Here is a 17,256-nt window from a genome sequence, read left to right as displayed (position 1 = left end):
TTTTGTTTTGTTTTGTTTTTTAAACCTTTGCCTTCCATCTTGGAATCAATATTGTGTATTGGGTCCAAGGCAGAAGAGTGGTAAGGGGTAGGTTAATAGGGATTAAATGACTTGCCCAGGGTCACAGAGCTAGAAAGGGTGTAAGACCAGCTTTGAACTCAAGATTTCCTGTCTCTGGGCCTAGCTCTCAGTCCAGTGAGCCATCTAGCTGCCCCCAAGCATAAATATTCTACAGAAGTCTTACTTCATCATTCATCATACTATGGAGATAATCCTGTACCCCTGAGGAGTTGTGGTATTGGAGTAAAAGTTCCTCTGGGTATGACCATGCTAGAAAGACTTGTTTTCGAAAGAGTATGGTCCTGGCAATAGATTGTCTCAGCTGCCTAAGGACCAGTCTAGCAAAATGTGGCCTCGGTAATTTATGTTAACTGAGAACCAGATTAAATTAAACTAAAATAATAATTACTTAAAGTAATAAAAACATGGAGAAACAGGCCTAATAATACATCACTAGAGTAAAAAGAAAACAAGATGGAAATATACATTAAGAGCTGTAAAGCTGTTCATGTTCATTGACCTAGAGATTCCATTTCTAAGGTTAGGCCTAAGGATATTCATTATTGAGAGGGTAAAAAGCTATGTATATGAAAATATTCATGGTAGCTTTGTGCGTTATGACAAAATAACTGGGAAAAATACAAATGCAATGTACGAGAGAAATAGCTGAATAGATTGTGATACTTGACAGTATCATATTATTGTATTCTAATACAATACTGATTTTATTATGTTATTAGAAATATAAAGAAAACGAGAAATATATGAAGAAGCAAAAAAAGAAGAAAAGAGTAAGAAAAATACATACCATGATTATGTTAAAAAAAATTGCCATAAAATCAAGAGAAAAAAAAATCCAAGTAAAACAAATCCAATGGGAACTCAAAAGCAGAGGATGTTTATATTTGCATACATATATAATTTACATATTTTTAAACAAACTAAACAATATGGAATTTATGTTTTTGCATGTAAATTTTTTATTTATTTGTTTAAATGTTTTGTGGTGGTGGTTAGCAAAGTATTTAATAAAATTTTTTTTTTAATTGCATGTTTCTCTCCACTGTATTAGGGGCAGCTAGGTGTCACAGAGGATAGAATGTTGGGCCTAGAGTCATGAAAATTCATCTTCTTGAGTTCAGGTCAGGCCTCAAATATTTACTAGCTGTAGGAACCTGGGCAAGTCACTTAATCCTCTGTCTTAGTTTCTTCAACTGTAAAATGAGATGGAAAATTAAATAGCAAACTCCTCTAGTATCTTTGCCAAGAAAATGGCAAATGGGGTCAAGAAGAGGACACAGTTGAAAAATGATTGAAAAATCACTCTGTTTTGTTCTCTTCTACTTTTACTTTTCTTTTTTTCCCACCCTTTCTTTTAAAGATTAAAAGGGCAAAAGAAAAGGAGTGTACTTAGCACTAGTGCTCCAGATTTGGTATGGTACATTTCTATTTCCCCGTCATTCTTCTTTTTCACTTACTCAGAGTACAGTAACAGGTTTTATCCTTTCTTTTCTTTTCAAATACTTGTTACCCATCTTTTTTAGTGTTTGCTTTTCTTAGAATGAATCCAGGTCTTAATCCACCTAATTATTTTTACCTCTCTTTTTTCTACTCTTCTCTTTACCCCTCCCACTCTTGCCTCCATTTCCTTTTGAGTAAATATATTTCTAAACCCAACTGTCTATGAATGTATTTATTCTCATTGAATTTAGATGCCAATAGCAATTCCAGTGAGTCCAGTTGTCACCTTTTGTACACATGGATTATATGAGTTAGATTCCTCCACTCTTCCTCTCCTTTAGTCCCCTTAGTGTATACCTTTTCTTTTTCTTTTTCCACTCTTCTTTTAAATCATCAATATAATAAAACTCATCCTAGACCCTCTGTTTTATTAGATAAACTCTGTTTGTTGATCCCTGATGATTATGGTAATCTGAATGGACACATATCTTTTCATCATATTATAAATATAAACAGTTTGCCTTTGTTTTGTCCCTTAAGATTTACTGTTCATCTTTTTATGTTTCTCTTGATGCTGAATTTTGTATTTCAAAATTTCTGTGTAACTCTTGTCTTTTTTTTTTTTTTTTAAATCAGAAATGGCCTCATTAAAGGCCAGTCTCTCTCTCTCCCCACACATACTGTACCATAATGCTCAGTTTATAGAGTAGACTATTATGGGTTATAAAACTATCTTTTGCCCTTTATTTTTTTTAACATTTAATATTTATTTTGTAGAAAAGTTAACATGGTTACATGATTCATGCTCCTACTTTCCCCTTCACCCCTTGCCCTCCCCCCTCCCATGGCTGATGCACATTTCCACTGGTTTTAATATGTGTCATCGATCAAGACCAATTTCCAAATTGTTGGTAGTTACATTGGTGTGGTAGTTTCGAGTCTACATCCCCAATCATGTCCGCCTCAACCCATGCGTTCAAGCAGTTGTTTTTCTTCTGTGTTTCCTCTCCTGCAGTCCTTCCTCTGAATGTGGGTAGCATCTTTACCATAAATCCCTCAGAATTGTCCTGGGTCATTGTATTGCTGCTGGTACAGAAGTCCATTACATTCTATTTTACCACAGTGTATTGGTCTCTTTTGACTTTTAGAATAGTATATATTGCAAGATCTTCACTGTGGCTGCTAAATCTTGTCTGATCTGGGCGTAGCTCCACAGTACTTGAATTCTTTCTTTTTTGGTAGTTTACAGTTTTCATTGAGCTGGGAGCTTTGAATTCTGCTGTAATATTCATGGGAATTTTCATTTTGGGGTGGCTGCTGAGAGCTTGTATCTTTTTGAGCCCTTATGCACCTTTATTGGGGGTGTTATTCCAGAAACAGCTCGGGCTGGAAGTTTTCATTTGATTCAGGACAGCACTTGATTTCTCTTATATTAATCTGAGATACATTTTGAGCAACACATGTATGGTCGTGGCCCGCTTGGAAATCCAATAGAGCATGCTGGACCCACTGCCATCAGCTCGACGGATCCCTATTGGTTCCTGGTTCGGAATCACAGAAATGCAGGCTCCTCATTTCCTGGCCCAGGATCCTCAGGCACCCGTCATCCTGGAATTCCACTCCCTGCGCCCTCGGGGCAGAACCCAGGCAGGAGCCCCGGAGTTATCCTTCCGCACCTTGGCTGGCCCCTTCTTACCCTGCCGCCAAGCATTTGCTCTCTCGGTTGCTGTGCCAGAACACTCTCGTTCATCCACTGTTGGGGTCACTTTCCTTGTTTCCCCCCAGTATTTATTCAAAGATGCCTGTCCTTGTGGACTCGATCTGGAGGCCGTCCTTCCTTTTTTTGATGAACGTTTTCCCTGTCCATTTACCCGCTTCTGTGCAAGGTCTCTTAGTGTTCTTCTTTCTGAGATCCGCGGAAGTTTCTGGTCTGTCCCCTGCCCTCTCCTCTTCCCCCAGGAATTCCCCTGTGCTCTTTCGGACCTCCTTCCTTCTGACTGGGCTTTCCTTTGTGAGGAGGAGGATGATCTGGACCTGCCCTCGCCCAGGTAACTTGTGAATGGACAGACCAGGCTCAAAGCGGAGGATGCTTTGGAGAATACTGTCTGGTCCTGGTGTTCTGCTCCGCGTTTTCTGTCGTGCCGCTGGTGCTGTGGAAGGAGCTCTGTCTGTGCAGGATAAAATCACGGAAAGCTTCCTGTAGATGGGGACAGGTGACCTGAACTGGGAAGGAAAGTGAGGTTATGGCAGCAAGGGAGCAGCCTGGTGGCTCAGTGGATAGAGAGCGAGGTTCAGCGTTCAAATTTGCCCTCAGATACTTCCTAGCTGTGTGACCCTGGGCAAGTCATAGTCACTTCACCCCAGGTGCCCAATTCTTACTGCTCTTCTATCTTTGAACCAATGCCTTGTATTCATTCTAAGATGGAAGGTAAGAGTTAGAAACAGGAAGTGGAATATCTTTATAGAGAAAAGTTAGTAGAGTAACTTTATTGGAGACAAATTGTGGAGAGTTTTAAATATCAAACATGGGAATTTCTTTTTGACCCTAGAGGTAATAGGAAGCTTTTGGAGTTGACATAGGAATGACTGACTCTATGATCGTAGGGAATGACCTGACCTGTGCTTTAGAAATATCCACCCCCAAAATGTTATGTTTCTCAGCAATATTCGTTTTGGTCAATATGATATAAGAAATCATTTTCGTCAAATCTTAAGCCTTAAAATAATCAAAATAACTTGCATGGTTGTTTAACATTTTCAACAACTGTCTTACATTTTTATTTCTTTTGAAATGAGAAGTATCCCTTCCCAGTAAGTATATAAACAGTTTGCAGAATGAATGAATGAATGAATGAATGAATGAATGAATGAATGAATGAATGAGAGGCATTTGTTGGTAAGCACTTACCAGGAGCCACCCGGGTGCTAAGCGCTGTGGAAACAAGACAAACCAGGTTCTGCTCTTGAAGAGCTTATTTGTATTCTGGAAGACTGTCTCTGGGGGGACAGCATCATGGGGCTCCTCATGAGGCTCACTTAACGGGATGGGGGTGTTGAGTCTGGAGAAGCAGGCTGGGGCATGGAGTCACCGTCAAGCACTTTACACACCTTACAGAACTGTTTAAATGTGAGGAGCGATTTTTCTGGAAGTTCTGTATTAAAAGGACTTAGCAAATCCCTTTGGAAGGCTTGCCGCCATTCCCAAGCACTTCGCTGGTCCTCCAGCAGCCCTTCTTCGTGAGCAAGGCCCGCGGCATCTCTATCCACCCGTGTGGAGTTGGAGTAGCAGCGCCATGTGGGGCAACTTTCCTAATCCTACAGGCCATCCGTGAGCCCTCACTAACACGCGCCCCACACAGCTGGTCTCCTGGGAAATTTGGGCATTCCTCCCTCCTAACGTGTCCCTGTGGATCTCCTTCTGCCTCGCACATAGCCGCTGGCAGACCTTCCTCCCCTTGTGCTTTGACTCCTGCAGAATCATGTGCTGAAGCCCCCGCCTCCAGCTTCTCTCTGCCCTTCCCACCCCGGGGTGGCATTTCAGGCCCTTCCCATTGGGTTAGATTGCCACCTGCACTCCTGCCCTGTCTTGGGTAAATCACTTCATTTCTCTGGACCTCTGATTCCTAATCCACAAAATGAGGGCGCTGCACTGGGTGATCATTGAGTTCCTGTGTAGGGCTCGATCCTGTCCTGGGAGCCCATAAATGACAGTCCTTCCCTCTCCAGGGAGAACCCTGCCATTTCACCAGACTCCCCTGGGGTAGCAGGTATGATTCTTTTGCTTTTCTGTTTCCCTTCCTTCCCATGATAAGGCCCCAGGAAACACTTATGCCAAGAGAAGACAAAACCCTCATCCATCAGTTGATTTTCTCATACCGCAGGCATGATGTCCACTCCTCTGCACAATGCTTTGCCCAGCCATTCAAAACAAAGGACCAGTTTGAATGTCCGCTGAGTGTACAGATGATGTTTTGTTGTCTGGCTCCATTGTATTTTGTTGTCTCTCTGCCTTCTCAGCCTATAAGTTTATTATTATTCCCTCACTGCAACAAGTATTATATAAGAAAAGCTTTGGGGCGTCGGGTCCACTGGGAACCAGGGGAAAGCTTTTAATTTTGTTTTCCGGGCAACCTTATCCTTTGAACTTAGGTTAAAAAAATAACAAGAGAAATGAAAAGGACCTATGATTTACTACAGCACAGTAAGTCATGCTATTTGTGGGGATTCGGAAAGGGAAGAGATCAAGGGACCCATGGATCAGTGCTGCCTCATCTTGGCTCATTTTTCAACCCATATCTATTTTTTAGGCAAAAAATATCCATTCAAATGTGCCTGAGAGAAAGAAAGTAAGCTGGTGAGGATATAAAATGAGAAGCCACTAGATAATTTTAGAAGCTAGCATATTGTTGATTTTTTTGTTTATTTTTGGTCCAAACCTGTAATTACAGTAATAACCTCCCTACAGAGATGCAGATAGGCAACTGGTTTGTAATTTATTATTTTAGGGAGTTGTGTGAGGCTCCTGAGAAATTATATGAATTAAATGTCAGAAACAGAAATGGAATCCAGGTCTTGTTGGTTTAGAGGCCAATATCTACTAGGCCACATTAATGAGTACAAACATATCTCCACCTATCCATCACACTTTGGGTATGTATGGAGGAGGGGTACAAGGCAGTGCGAGTGACAGGACATGAAGAGAATGACTATGTAATTTAAGGTTATCTAGTTGTGACCTGTATAGACAAGAATTTCAGGTTTTTTGCCCTGTATCTAAATAGATCTTTTAGTATTTCTCTTAACAGATCCTTTTCTCCATAGCTGTACTGTGATAAACTTAAGTAACTTTTATGAGGAAAAAAATTAATGCCAATCTCTAAAATACATGCATATTTTATTTGCTATAAATTTAATTTGTTGTATATTATATATATATCAGTGGGATATACCATTAAATAATCCCCTATTAAGGGCCGACTATGCACCACTCTACTATGTGCCCACCTCTGAGAACACAAGGACAAAAATGAAATGGTCTCTGATTTTTGGAAGCTTACTGTGTGTGTGTGTGTGTGTGTGTGTGTGTGTGTGATATGTCCACATTAGCAGCTAAGGAAGGTCTGGAAAGGCATCATTTAAGAGATAGCACTTGGGGCAGTGAGGTGGCTCTGTGGACAGAGAGCCACTAGAGATGGGAGGTCCTTGGTTCAAATCTGGCTTCAGACACTTCCCAACTGTGGCTTTGATTACTGCTCTTCTGACTTGGAAGGAATTTTTTGGCCCGATTCTAAAACAGAATGTAAGGGCAAAAAAAAAAATAAATAAAAAGGGCTAACCCTGAAATGGGCTTCAAGGAAGCTATGGATTCTATAGTCAGAGGGGGGAAAGAAGGGGCATTCCAGGCATGGGGGACAGCTGCAAAAACATGGACGTGGGAAATTAAATGTTGTGTGTGTGAAGGAACAGCAAGAAGGCCAGTTTGACTGAACCAAAGAGAGCTTAAAGAGGAGTGATATATATATTTAGCCTGGAAGCAGCGGCTTTTAGAAGTTTTAAATGCCAAACAAAAGAGCTTGTATTTGGTCCATGAGCCTAGAGGTGATAGAGAGCTAATGGAGTTTATTGAGTAGGGGGGTGGGGGGACTGATGTATTTGGGGAGAGGTCAGCATTGGAGCTAAGGTAATGAGAAGGCAGTTATAATAGTCCTGGTGCAGGGTGATGAGAAGAGAGCACAAGTTAGAGATACTGTAGAGGGAAATGGAGGGTGATTTGTCAGCTAATTAGGTATGTGGGGTGAGGGGTAATGAGTCTAGAATGACGCTCAGCTGGCAGACCTGGGTAAATGGAAGGAGAGTAGTGGCTTGGCAGAAATGGGGAAATTCACAAAAAGGATGCCATTGGGTAAAAATAATTGGGTTATGTATTGGACACCTATGGATCATCTCACTGGAAATATAGGGTAATTACTTAGTGATGCGGGGCTAGATCTCAGGAAGGAGATGACCACTTGCTATAGATTAGGTCTAGATCTAGAAATCTGTGAGTTCTTTTTCCAGAAGTGACATTGAACTCACGGGAGGTCACTGAGAAAAAAAGTGTCGAGAGAGAATGGGAGAGGGCCTGAGACAGAGCTTCAGGATACATCTACAGTTAGGACCATAAAGGACCCTTCGGTCTGGTCCTCTGTCTTAGAGAGGAGGAAGCTGAGGCTCACAGAGTTTAGGTGACTTGCCCACAGTCATAGAGTGTCATGATTACAGTTTTCTGGAGACTCTATCTGAATTTATTAAATAATAAAAAGTGAGCCAGAGAAAGAAGAGGCACAAGTCACTTGTGGCCCACTGTTCCCTTGGCAGCCTCCTCCCTCAGCCAGCTGTGTCCAGTGCCAGCTGCTCAGCTCCCCTGTGGGCACACCAGCATTTACTTAGCGACATCCTCCGTCTGTGATTCTGAGGCAAGAGAGACCTACTTCCTTCTGCGACTTCAATTTAGGCTCCTTGTGCCGTCCCTTTCCCGAGTCCTTCTGATTTGGAGGACTCTGACCTCAGACCTCAGGATGCCAGGAGTTACCACACAGCACAGAAGGGAGGACTCCACCCATCACTTGACAGATAGGGTTCAGAGGTTCAGAAGTAAGATCCTTTGCCTTAAAATCCAATTTTAAGGTAGTTTTGGGGGACCAAAAAATAGAGGTTACAGCCTGGTGTTACATTTCCACAACAGGCAGTAAGTAGCAGAGTTAAGATTTGGACCCGGGTGATATGACTTCAAGTTCCATGTTCTTTCTACTACAAATGACTGATCAGAATTCATACTAACACTTTAAATCAATATTGTCAAGTTAAAATAAAACCAGATATCTGCAGCCTGCCCAATGACTTAGAAAACCACAAATTAACATTATCTATGTTTTATTGTATTTTTGTTTATTTTGTTAAACATTTTCTAGTTCCATATTAAGCTGATTTACTGTCATACTCCAGAATGCTGCCTTGAAGTTGTGTATTCAACACCTCTGCATTAGACTACCATGATTGTATAGCCACATTAATATAAATATGTAGTCTTTTTGTCTGATACCTCCAAGTCATTGTCTTATACCTCCAAGATTATTGTGAGAATCAAATGAATAACGTAAAATTCTTTCCAAACCTCAAATGAATAACATGTAAAATTCTTTCCAAACCTTAAAGTGATATATAAATGCTATTATTTTTGTTATTTTAGTGAGGTTATCTACAAAATCAGAGACATAAGACTACATGATATTTCAAGCTCTTTCCAGGGATAAAATTATTTATTTCTAAGTGTGTTGATAGTCACTAATTGGACTTTTTAATGAAATGCACCACCTCCTTTTGTTTCCTTCTCACACAGGCAGATTCAGTGTTGAAGAATGGCTGATTTTGACAATAGCCTCAGCCTGGAAGATGCTTTAACTGAAACACCACCCCAAATTGAGGAAGAGATAAAACGAGATTTCATGAGCACACTAGAAGCAGAACCATATGATGACGTGGTGGGAGAAACTGTGAGCAAAACAGACTACATTCCCCTACTGGATGATGATGATAAAACTGGGAACCCAGAGTCAAAGAGCAAACCTCATTTGGATGGTGGTCAGGTTGAAAGTAAGTTGTTTTTTTTTTTAAAAGGCAAGTGGTCCCTTTGCAAACCTTTGGTAGTCTGATATTTAGTAAACCCTGTTTTTTGGTTATCATAATGGAAGTTGTGAATACTTTTTTTGAGTTGGAAGTAAGGGATTTTATTCCTCTGTGTTCAAATTGACTTATCTATATAACTAAGGGTCCTTTCTCTTTGAGTCAGCATTTAAACTTAGAGAATTCTCCTTCATTTATCCTCCATAAGAGTAGGAACTTTTTGTAGGTAGTGATTTTACTATGTAATAGTAGGTTTACTTTTGATGGCACTTTAGTTTAAAACATATTTCTCTAGGGAGCAGACAGAAATGCTGAAATAACTGTTTTCAGCACATAGTTTTAAAAAAAGTCTGCTATCACTCTTTTTTAGAGCTCGTCATATTATAAAATTTGAATCCTGAAATTCCATGCCTATGTAGAGATCCATTTTATTCTCAAACACAGACGTCATTTGTTATTCCCTTTTGCAGTGTGAGAGTAGGCTTAGAACAATGGAGTATTAATGTCCCTTTAAGAAAGGTCTCTTGCCTTCAAATATGCATCTTTGTTCTGTGTACCACAAATCTCCTTTCTTTAATGGAGAAACGCTTGGAACTTGAAAATGAAACCAGACCCACGTAAATATTTCCTTCAAGAAAAGAATCGAATTCTTCAGCAGCAAATACTGAGCCGTGCCTTTTTGAGTTGTGTATGGAGTTGTCTGTACTATGACTATTGTCAAAGGAGGAAGAAAAGGAAATGAAGCTTGCATTTCATTTGGTCCTAATTGGCAAGGACAGGACTACCATTTCTTATGCACTCTACCACGTTTATCTGGGCCTTCCTAAGGTAGAGAGCAGTTTCTTCCCTTTCAGTTCCATGGGGGTTACACTCTCCCACCAAGGCACATTGTGTCTGTGTGTGGAGCTGGACACAACCTTTATAGAAATCTAGCACATGTGTAGGGAAAGCCATGTGGTCAGGGCAGCTCATGATTCTGGCCTGGTCTCAATGTTCTTGGTCTCCTTAGGGAACAGTCTGTACCACAAGTCACCTGATGGCCAGAGCTACTTGTTGCCTGGCTGCTGGCCATTAAGACCATGTCGACTCTTCTAGGAGGAGCAGTTCTAAGACTGGCACCTGCAGAGCTATACATCGTTGTCGCAAATGTGCTCTGAAATGTTTCTTCATCTGAAGCCATACGTGGCTGGAAAAGACACAGCAGACAAGCCCCTTAGGGGTTCCCCCCATTTCTAGTTGGAGGTGGTAGTAAAGGACAAGGCAGGGAATCTTCTCCTTTCCCCAGCCAGCTTTGTTAAGTCATGGTGGATTCTTCTTTCTCCCCTCCGCTGTGACCCAAAACTTGTCTTCCTCTAGTCAGCTCCCAGAGATGATGAATAGTCAGTAGAGGTGCTGAGCAGGTGCTTCTTTCTGTTCTCATTTTGGCTGCTTTTTCTGTGAAAAAGCTGGCCTGGCCTGGGCTATTTTCAAGCAGCAAGAGGCCATTTCAGGTCCTGCTCTGTTTCTTCAGTCTTTGCTGGGCTTGTCACCTTCCCATTTCTTCATCTGGCAACTACTTTGAGACTTTTGTCTGCATCTAGGATTTCTGTTTGATTTCAAAGAACTAACTCCCTTCTATCTTTGGGCAAGAAACCAAAAATGACCTTTCTGTTAACTACCACAAAGAGCTGGCCCTCATAGGGAACAAAAAGTGCTCATTCCCAGGGTTTTTCAGGTATCTACTTCTAAGTTCTTTTAATAATTGTATTTAAATTATCTGCTGAGAAATAAAATACTTTCTTTTGTCTTATTTAAGTATTTTTCCCTCTGAGGGCTGCTTTCTCTCAGGTGCTCTCAGCACTGTCTGTATTTCTCCCCAAGTATTTTTGTCCAAGGGTTTGTTTTCTTAAAGTTTCCCTTAGACTTTTCTGTGTTTCTTCTTCTTCCTTCAATTAACATGTATAAATAAGAAAGGATGCTTTTAGGTTGGCACCATTCATAATTACTCTTTCGATATAATCTTTCAACTGGGTTCAAATCATCTCTCTGTACTAAAATCTCTCCTATATCTCTAGTTCCCAAATTGGACCTAGCAGGGTTCCTCTGATACTTTGCTCATTAGATCTCAGAGGAACCTCTTTTGAAAGGTTCAGCGGGAGTGAACCAATGTACTTCCTGGGCCATCCCATATATATGAGGATTGGAAGCCCTGGCTTCTTTTTTGACTAAATTCTTGCTTAAAAAGAAGAAGAACCTAAGTTCAGGGCGGAGAAGGGGAAGTGATAGTAGTTTATAGATATTTGAAGAAAGTTGATATTTGTCACTGTACCATTGTGAGGACAGTTTAGGGCTAAAAACTTCTTTTTAGTTTTTTTTAGTTTTAATGGTAAAATGAAATGAACAACTGTCATTTTAGGTAAGATTGAGTCCAAAATACTAGGTGCCTGCATAAAGTTGTTATACTCTAGTGACTTAGCATTAAAGGTTGGAAAAGGGGTGTTGGGAGGGAGAATTGGGGGAGTGGAGGATGACTTTGTATATCTATTCTCTGGTTATCTATATATACAGTTTTATATGCTGTTGGGTTCCTTATAAATGGGCTAGAAAGAGAGGGAGATAATTGGAGAATGAATTGTGCTTTGGTACAATATGACATGTGATTAAAAGGAACCTTTACGGTTAAGATTTTTATCAGTTCCCTTGGATGTACATAATTAACTTTGTAAATACCTGAGTCTCTGATATTTTGTAAAGTTATCAATCTATTCCTCTTAATTTGAGTTTTGGATGGATTTCATAAAACGGCCTTGGGTGCAGCATGTAGAATTATATATTTTTCTTTCCCCAGGACATAATGTCTATAATTAGGAAATTAATAGTAATCGAAACAGTTACCAATATCCCATTTCCCTTCACTTCTCCATGCTTTTATAGCTGGTTAACTTTACTAAGAGGTATCATTAAACAAGTGTCCACCAGAGGGTAGTGTTGGTTCTAGTCTGATTGAATAAATTCAAAGCTTTGCTCTCAAGCTTAATTTAAGTGTAATACGTTGGTTATTTTCCCAGACATTTCCAAAGAGAAACCTTTATCTCCATAGGAAACTTAGTGCACACAATCATTTCTATTAGCTACCAGCCAACATAGTTCACAATCTTTCTGAAAGCCTTTTCCATTGTTTTCAGTCAAAACCAAATTTGAATCTTCTTATATCTCAGAGAATGATAATAAAAGGTACTTCTGCAATACTTTCCATTTGCAAAGTACTTGATAGACATTTCATTTGAGCCTCACAACCTCTGAGGCATGTGCTACCAGTATAATTATCCCCATTTAATGAGAAAACTGAGGTAGAGAGAAATTCTGGCTTATACAGAGGCACACCTGTGGCAAATAAGGGATTCAGACCCTGGGTTTGACTCCAAATCTAATAGCATATTTTCTTTCCAAGAATAAGTTGTTTTTAAAACATATACATTAATCTTATGGCTGCATGTTTATCTGAGGCTCCTTTGATTTCATGAAAAAAGAACCAAGAAAATCATTCAATTAGAAAGGTCATGAATATCTTTGGCTATAAGCTGGATCTTGCTTGATAATGTTTACTTTTTTCTTGGGCTTAATCAATCCATCTGAAACCCTCTTTATCTTAAAGACTTTCTTTTACTGGTGGCTTTATAAATATACTTAAGGATAAAAAGTACATTGATTTATTTACTTTCAGGCCCTCATAATTAAAGTTATGTAACGTTTCTGACCAGTGCCATTCTTGCTTACCAACCAAATTTATTCTTTTAGGTATTTTACAAACATTTAAACTTATTTTCTACCCTGAGTCCATCACCTCTCTGGCTGGAATTATAGTTTCTTATTGTGTTAGTTAAGACTTTTCAGAGTTATTATTCTTTTTATTTTATTTTCACATTTATTTAGTTGTTCATTCATTTACTTATTTATATTTATTTGGTTTATTATTGTGTGTTATCATTGTATAAATTATTCTCTTTGTTCTGCTTTTATTCTATATTCACTCTTACCAGTTTGCAATGGAACCATTTCTTCTATAATTTCATATGGCACAGTAGTATTGCATTCTTCTACCATAATTTGTTGAACCATTCTCCAATTGATAGGCATTTAATTTCCAGTTCTTTACTACTACTGTCCACCAGTTCCATATTACCAACAATATACTTGATATATCCACATCTATATCTTATAAACATATTAAACTCAACTTCTTGTGTAAAGAGTTCATAATCTTCCTCTTCAAATGCCACCCCATTCTCTAACTTCTTTATTTGTATTGAGGGCATTATTCTTTCTAGTCACTCAGGTCTGTAACTTTGGCCTCACTTTGGTTTTTTTACTCTCTCCCTTTTCATAGCCAATCATTTGCAAGGGATCGTCAATTCTTTCTGCTTGGAATCTCTTGAATTCATTCTACCTTTTTCTACCCATAGTTGCTACCTTGTTCAGTTTCTCATCACCTTTCACACTTACTCTTACTGTAGATTGTTAATTTGTTTCCTCACTGGCAAATGCATTCTTTTAAAAAAATTTAAACTCTTACTTTTTGTCTTAGAATTGATACTATTATTATTTGCAAGGCAGAAGAGTGGTAAAGGCTAAACAATTGTGGTTAAGCAACTTGCCAGGTTCACACAGCTAGGAAGTGTCTGGGGCCGAATTTGAACCCAGGTCCCCTAATTCCAGGCCTAACTATCCACTTAACCAACCTAGCTGCTTTTTGCAGATCCATTCTTCTTTAATCCATTTTCCATATTTGATACTCCTAACATTTGACATTCCTAAGGCATCCAACCATGTCATTCCCTTGCTTAGTAATCTTCAGTTGCTCCATGTTTTAGGAGAAGTCTTAGAAACTCTAGTTTGACACTGAGAGGCCTTCACACTCAGGCTCTGTCACTGCGCCTTTTCAGCAACTTTTAAAAGTTGATCATCTTGAAAAAGGCTGAACAAGCCGTATTTAGCTTTTGGCATATTTGATGTTGTTAGAAAATGTCAAATTAGCCTCTAATGTTGACGAGTTAAAGAATATTGTGTTAGGGAGCATTCATTTATCAAAATAGCAAAATTTAAAATGATAAAAGTAGTAACTTTATCCTCATTTTACATATTGGAGAACTCAAGCATAGGTAAAAGCTTTTCTCTCTTTATTTTTTTCTTTTTTCTTTGCCTCCTTCCCCTTTTTCTCCCTTTCACCTTCTCTCCCTCCAGCTTTATCTTCTTTCCCTCCCCTGGCCCCCCAAATTCTATATGCTTACTTTATGAATACCAATATGTAAATACAATGGGGAATCTCTCTTCTAGGTTCATTCGAACTTGGCATGGGGTAGGGAAGGAAACAAGCATTTATTAAGCATCTACCATGTGCCAGCCCCTGTGCTGAGTGTTTTATATATATATGATCTCATTTGATTTGATTTTCATAACAATCCAGTGAGGTAGGTGCTAGATTATTTCCATTTTCCACTTGAAGAAGTTGAGGCAGGCTGGTTAAAACCTGCCCAGGGTCACACAACTAGTAAGTAGTTGAGACTTGATTTCATCTCAGCTCTTTCTGACTCTAGGCCCAACTCTTTATTCATCATACCACCTGTTGCCCAGAGACTAAGCTAAAATGTGCCATAGGAGAGGCCCCCAAATTCCAGATGTTCCACTTCCCTCTCTAGTCCTTTCCCCACCAGATCATGCTGCTCTACGTTGATAAATGTCTACATGTTGAGCCCCCCTCCCATATTAAAATGGAAAGGGCATGGATAGACTCAGCATTTTTTTAACACTGGTGTGTCGCACAGTGTCATGTAATAGTAAGACCTTAATCAGTGCTTATTGATTATTGAATGATAGCAATAGTAGTCCCATTTCATTGGTACTCTAATGCTAACAAACCATTTCTGTGAAGTATTACAAGTATTAAGACTTGAGTCACACAAGATCCTTTGAACCAAACAGGATTATCACAGCCAGAAAATATGAGTTTGTGTGTGTTTGGGGGAGCGGTAGTCGGGGTATCTCTAACTTTGATCTCAGGACCCTTTCTACTATGCCATGCTATTTTGATATGGCCTTAACTTAAAAGTGTGTAAGTCCTGTAGGTAGAGATAGAAGAGACAAAATTATATAAGACATTTGGATAGTTTTGATTTCTAAAGATTGAGAGACCTTGTCTGTGAACATCTTAATTCCTCTAAGGAAAACCATTTAGTATTACAGGCAGCTTTTCAGAAATTTGAATTGTGGAAATTCAATCCCTCAACTGAGCAGGAGATCTGTGGAGGGTCCCCTTACATTAATGGAGAACTGGCAAGATAGGATTTCAAATTGGTGGGGACATTAGAAGTCATCAGAGCTATTTAGATTCACCTTCTAAATGAAGGGAAATAGTTTTACTTAATTGAGAGATTTGTGATTTCAGTGGTTTATAATTACTTGAACCAAATGGTAATCATTTGTGTTAATATAGATGAACAAAAGAGAGACCCACCAACTGTATTATGGATTTTTAATAACTGAAATGGTAATAAATGTAGATCTCTACACTGTGGATTTAGAGAAATTTTTTTGGTGGGGTGAGGTGGGGAGAGATGGTAAATAACCATTTTCTCACTTCCAGTTAGAAGCATTTTCTGCCTTGTGAACCAATTACTTTAAATGAAAAAGAGAAAAAGCAGCATTAATAATTGCATTTCATGAGAACTTTTTTTCTGTTGATACAGTATACAAGGGAAAGCAAGGAGTTCACAAAGGTGCTGGATTTTTAGGCAGAGAGCAAAAAAAAAAATGAAATAGAAGACTCAAATTTGTTCAATACAGTAGAAATGAGATGAAGCTGAGGATGATTCCAGTCTCAGTTTGAAATCTAGTTACTTTATGATATCATAATAGATCTTTTTCATAGGATTTTATGAGGAAAGCTGTTGGCTGAAATCAATAAAATATATTTTAACTGTCCCCTTGTCCCAACTGGTTTGTTCTCTTGGCAATTTTTCTTTGGAGACTCCATAATAGATTCTGAAGTGAATTATGTTTGTGACTTTTTCATATTACTTGATATATTACTCTTCCTATTTGTCTATCTTTCTGTCTGTTTTTATTGCTTTTTTCTTTCTCTTTAAACCTGGAATGTTTTTCTTGATTAGGGGCTGGTAAGGTGGCTCAGTGGATAGAGTGCCAGATCTGAAGTCAGGAAGATTCACCTTCTGCCTTAGAATTAATACTAACAGTGAGTTCCAAGGCAGAAGAATGGTAAAGACTAAGCAAATGGGATTAAGTGACTTGCCCAGGATCATACAGGTCAGTTTTGAACCCAGGTCCTCTTGTCTCTAGGCCAGGCCCTCCCTAGTGGCCCCTACTGCAGTATCTTTGCCAAGAAAACCCTCAGTGGGGCCACGAAGAGTTGAACACAACTGAAATGACTGAACAACATTATTTTTTGTTGGAGCCAGTGAGGAGGAAAAAGCCACTAAGAAGCAACTTTCTTTTTAAAAGAATGATTCCCCAGAGGTAGTGACTAAGCAGTGTTTGGTATCTCAGATTTATTTTTCGCTCAGCAGTGACTCAGAAGAGCCCCTGCCTCAGGCTTTGGGAGCACTTGATTATACCTTCTGTTTCCATGTGGTCACATTATGCCTCTGTTCCAAAGACTTCCGTTGTTCCCTATTGAGTAAAGTTCATATTTTATTTACCCTTTGTCTGACATTTAAGGTCCTCGAAAATCTGGCATCTTCCCTTCCGCACTCCCACCCCAGCCTCATTGCTATTCTTGTCTCCACGCTTCAGCTCAGCTCCTATCCAGCACCCCTGGGCTTTCCTGCCTCTGCACCTTGACTGTCCTCATCTTTATAGCTGCAATGTGTTCCCTCCTCTCCTTGCCTGTCTGCTCAAGCTTGGCTCCGAGGCTGCTTCTTCCAGGAATAAAAGCCACCTCTCATTTGTCCTGTTGGGAATATCCTTCCCCCTTGGAGCTGGCATAGCACTTTGTCATGTCAGTCTGGGCTCATGTAATGTTCTGCCTCCTCTGACTCACATTCCTCCAGAGAGGGACGTGGCTTAGCTTTTTCCTAGATT

The 17,256-nt window shown here is 39.5% G+C and overlaps 1 protein-coding gene across 6 annotated transcripts in view; it reads left to right on the top strand.

Annotated features, from left to right (window-relative positions):
- The window catches only part of MAP4 (microtubule associated protein 4), a 248,111-nt gene that overhangs the window by 85,610 nt on the left and 145,245 nt on the right, over nt 1-17,256 (top strand). For all 6 annotated transcript variants that reach the window (XM_044683131.1, XM_044683185.1, XM_044683249.1 and 3 more), the window contains exon 3: nt 8,900-9,153. In XM_044683131.1, coding sequence (XP_044539066.1) covers nt 8,919-9,153 — 235 coding nt within the window. In that variant the 5' untranslated portion in view covers nt 8,900-8,918. The remainder of the gene's footprint in view (nt 1-8,899; nt 9,154-17,256) is intronic.

The sequence above is a fragment of the Gracilinanus agilis genome, chromosome 1, assembly GCF_016433145.1.
Source record: "Gracilinanus agilis isolate LMUSP501 chromosome 1, AgileGrace, whole genome shotgun sequence".
NCBI classification, from domain to species: domain Eukaryota; kingdom Metazoa; phylum Chordata; class Mammalia; order Didelphimorphia; family Didelphidae; genus Gracilinanus; species Gracilinanus agilis.
Note: the sequence above shows the minus strand (reverse complement) of the source record. Positions and strands in the feature narration are given on the sequence as shown.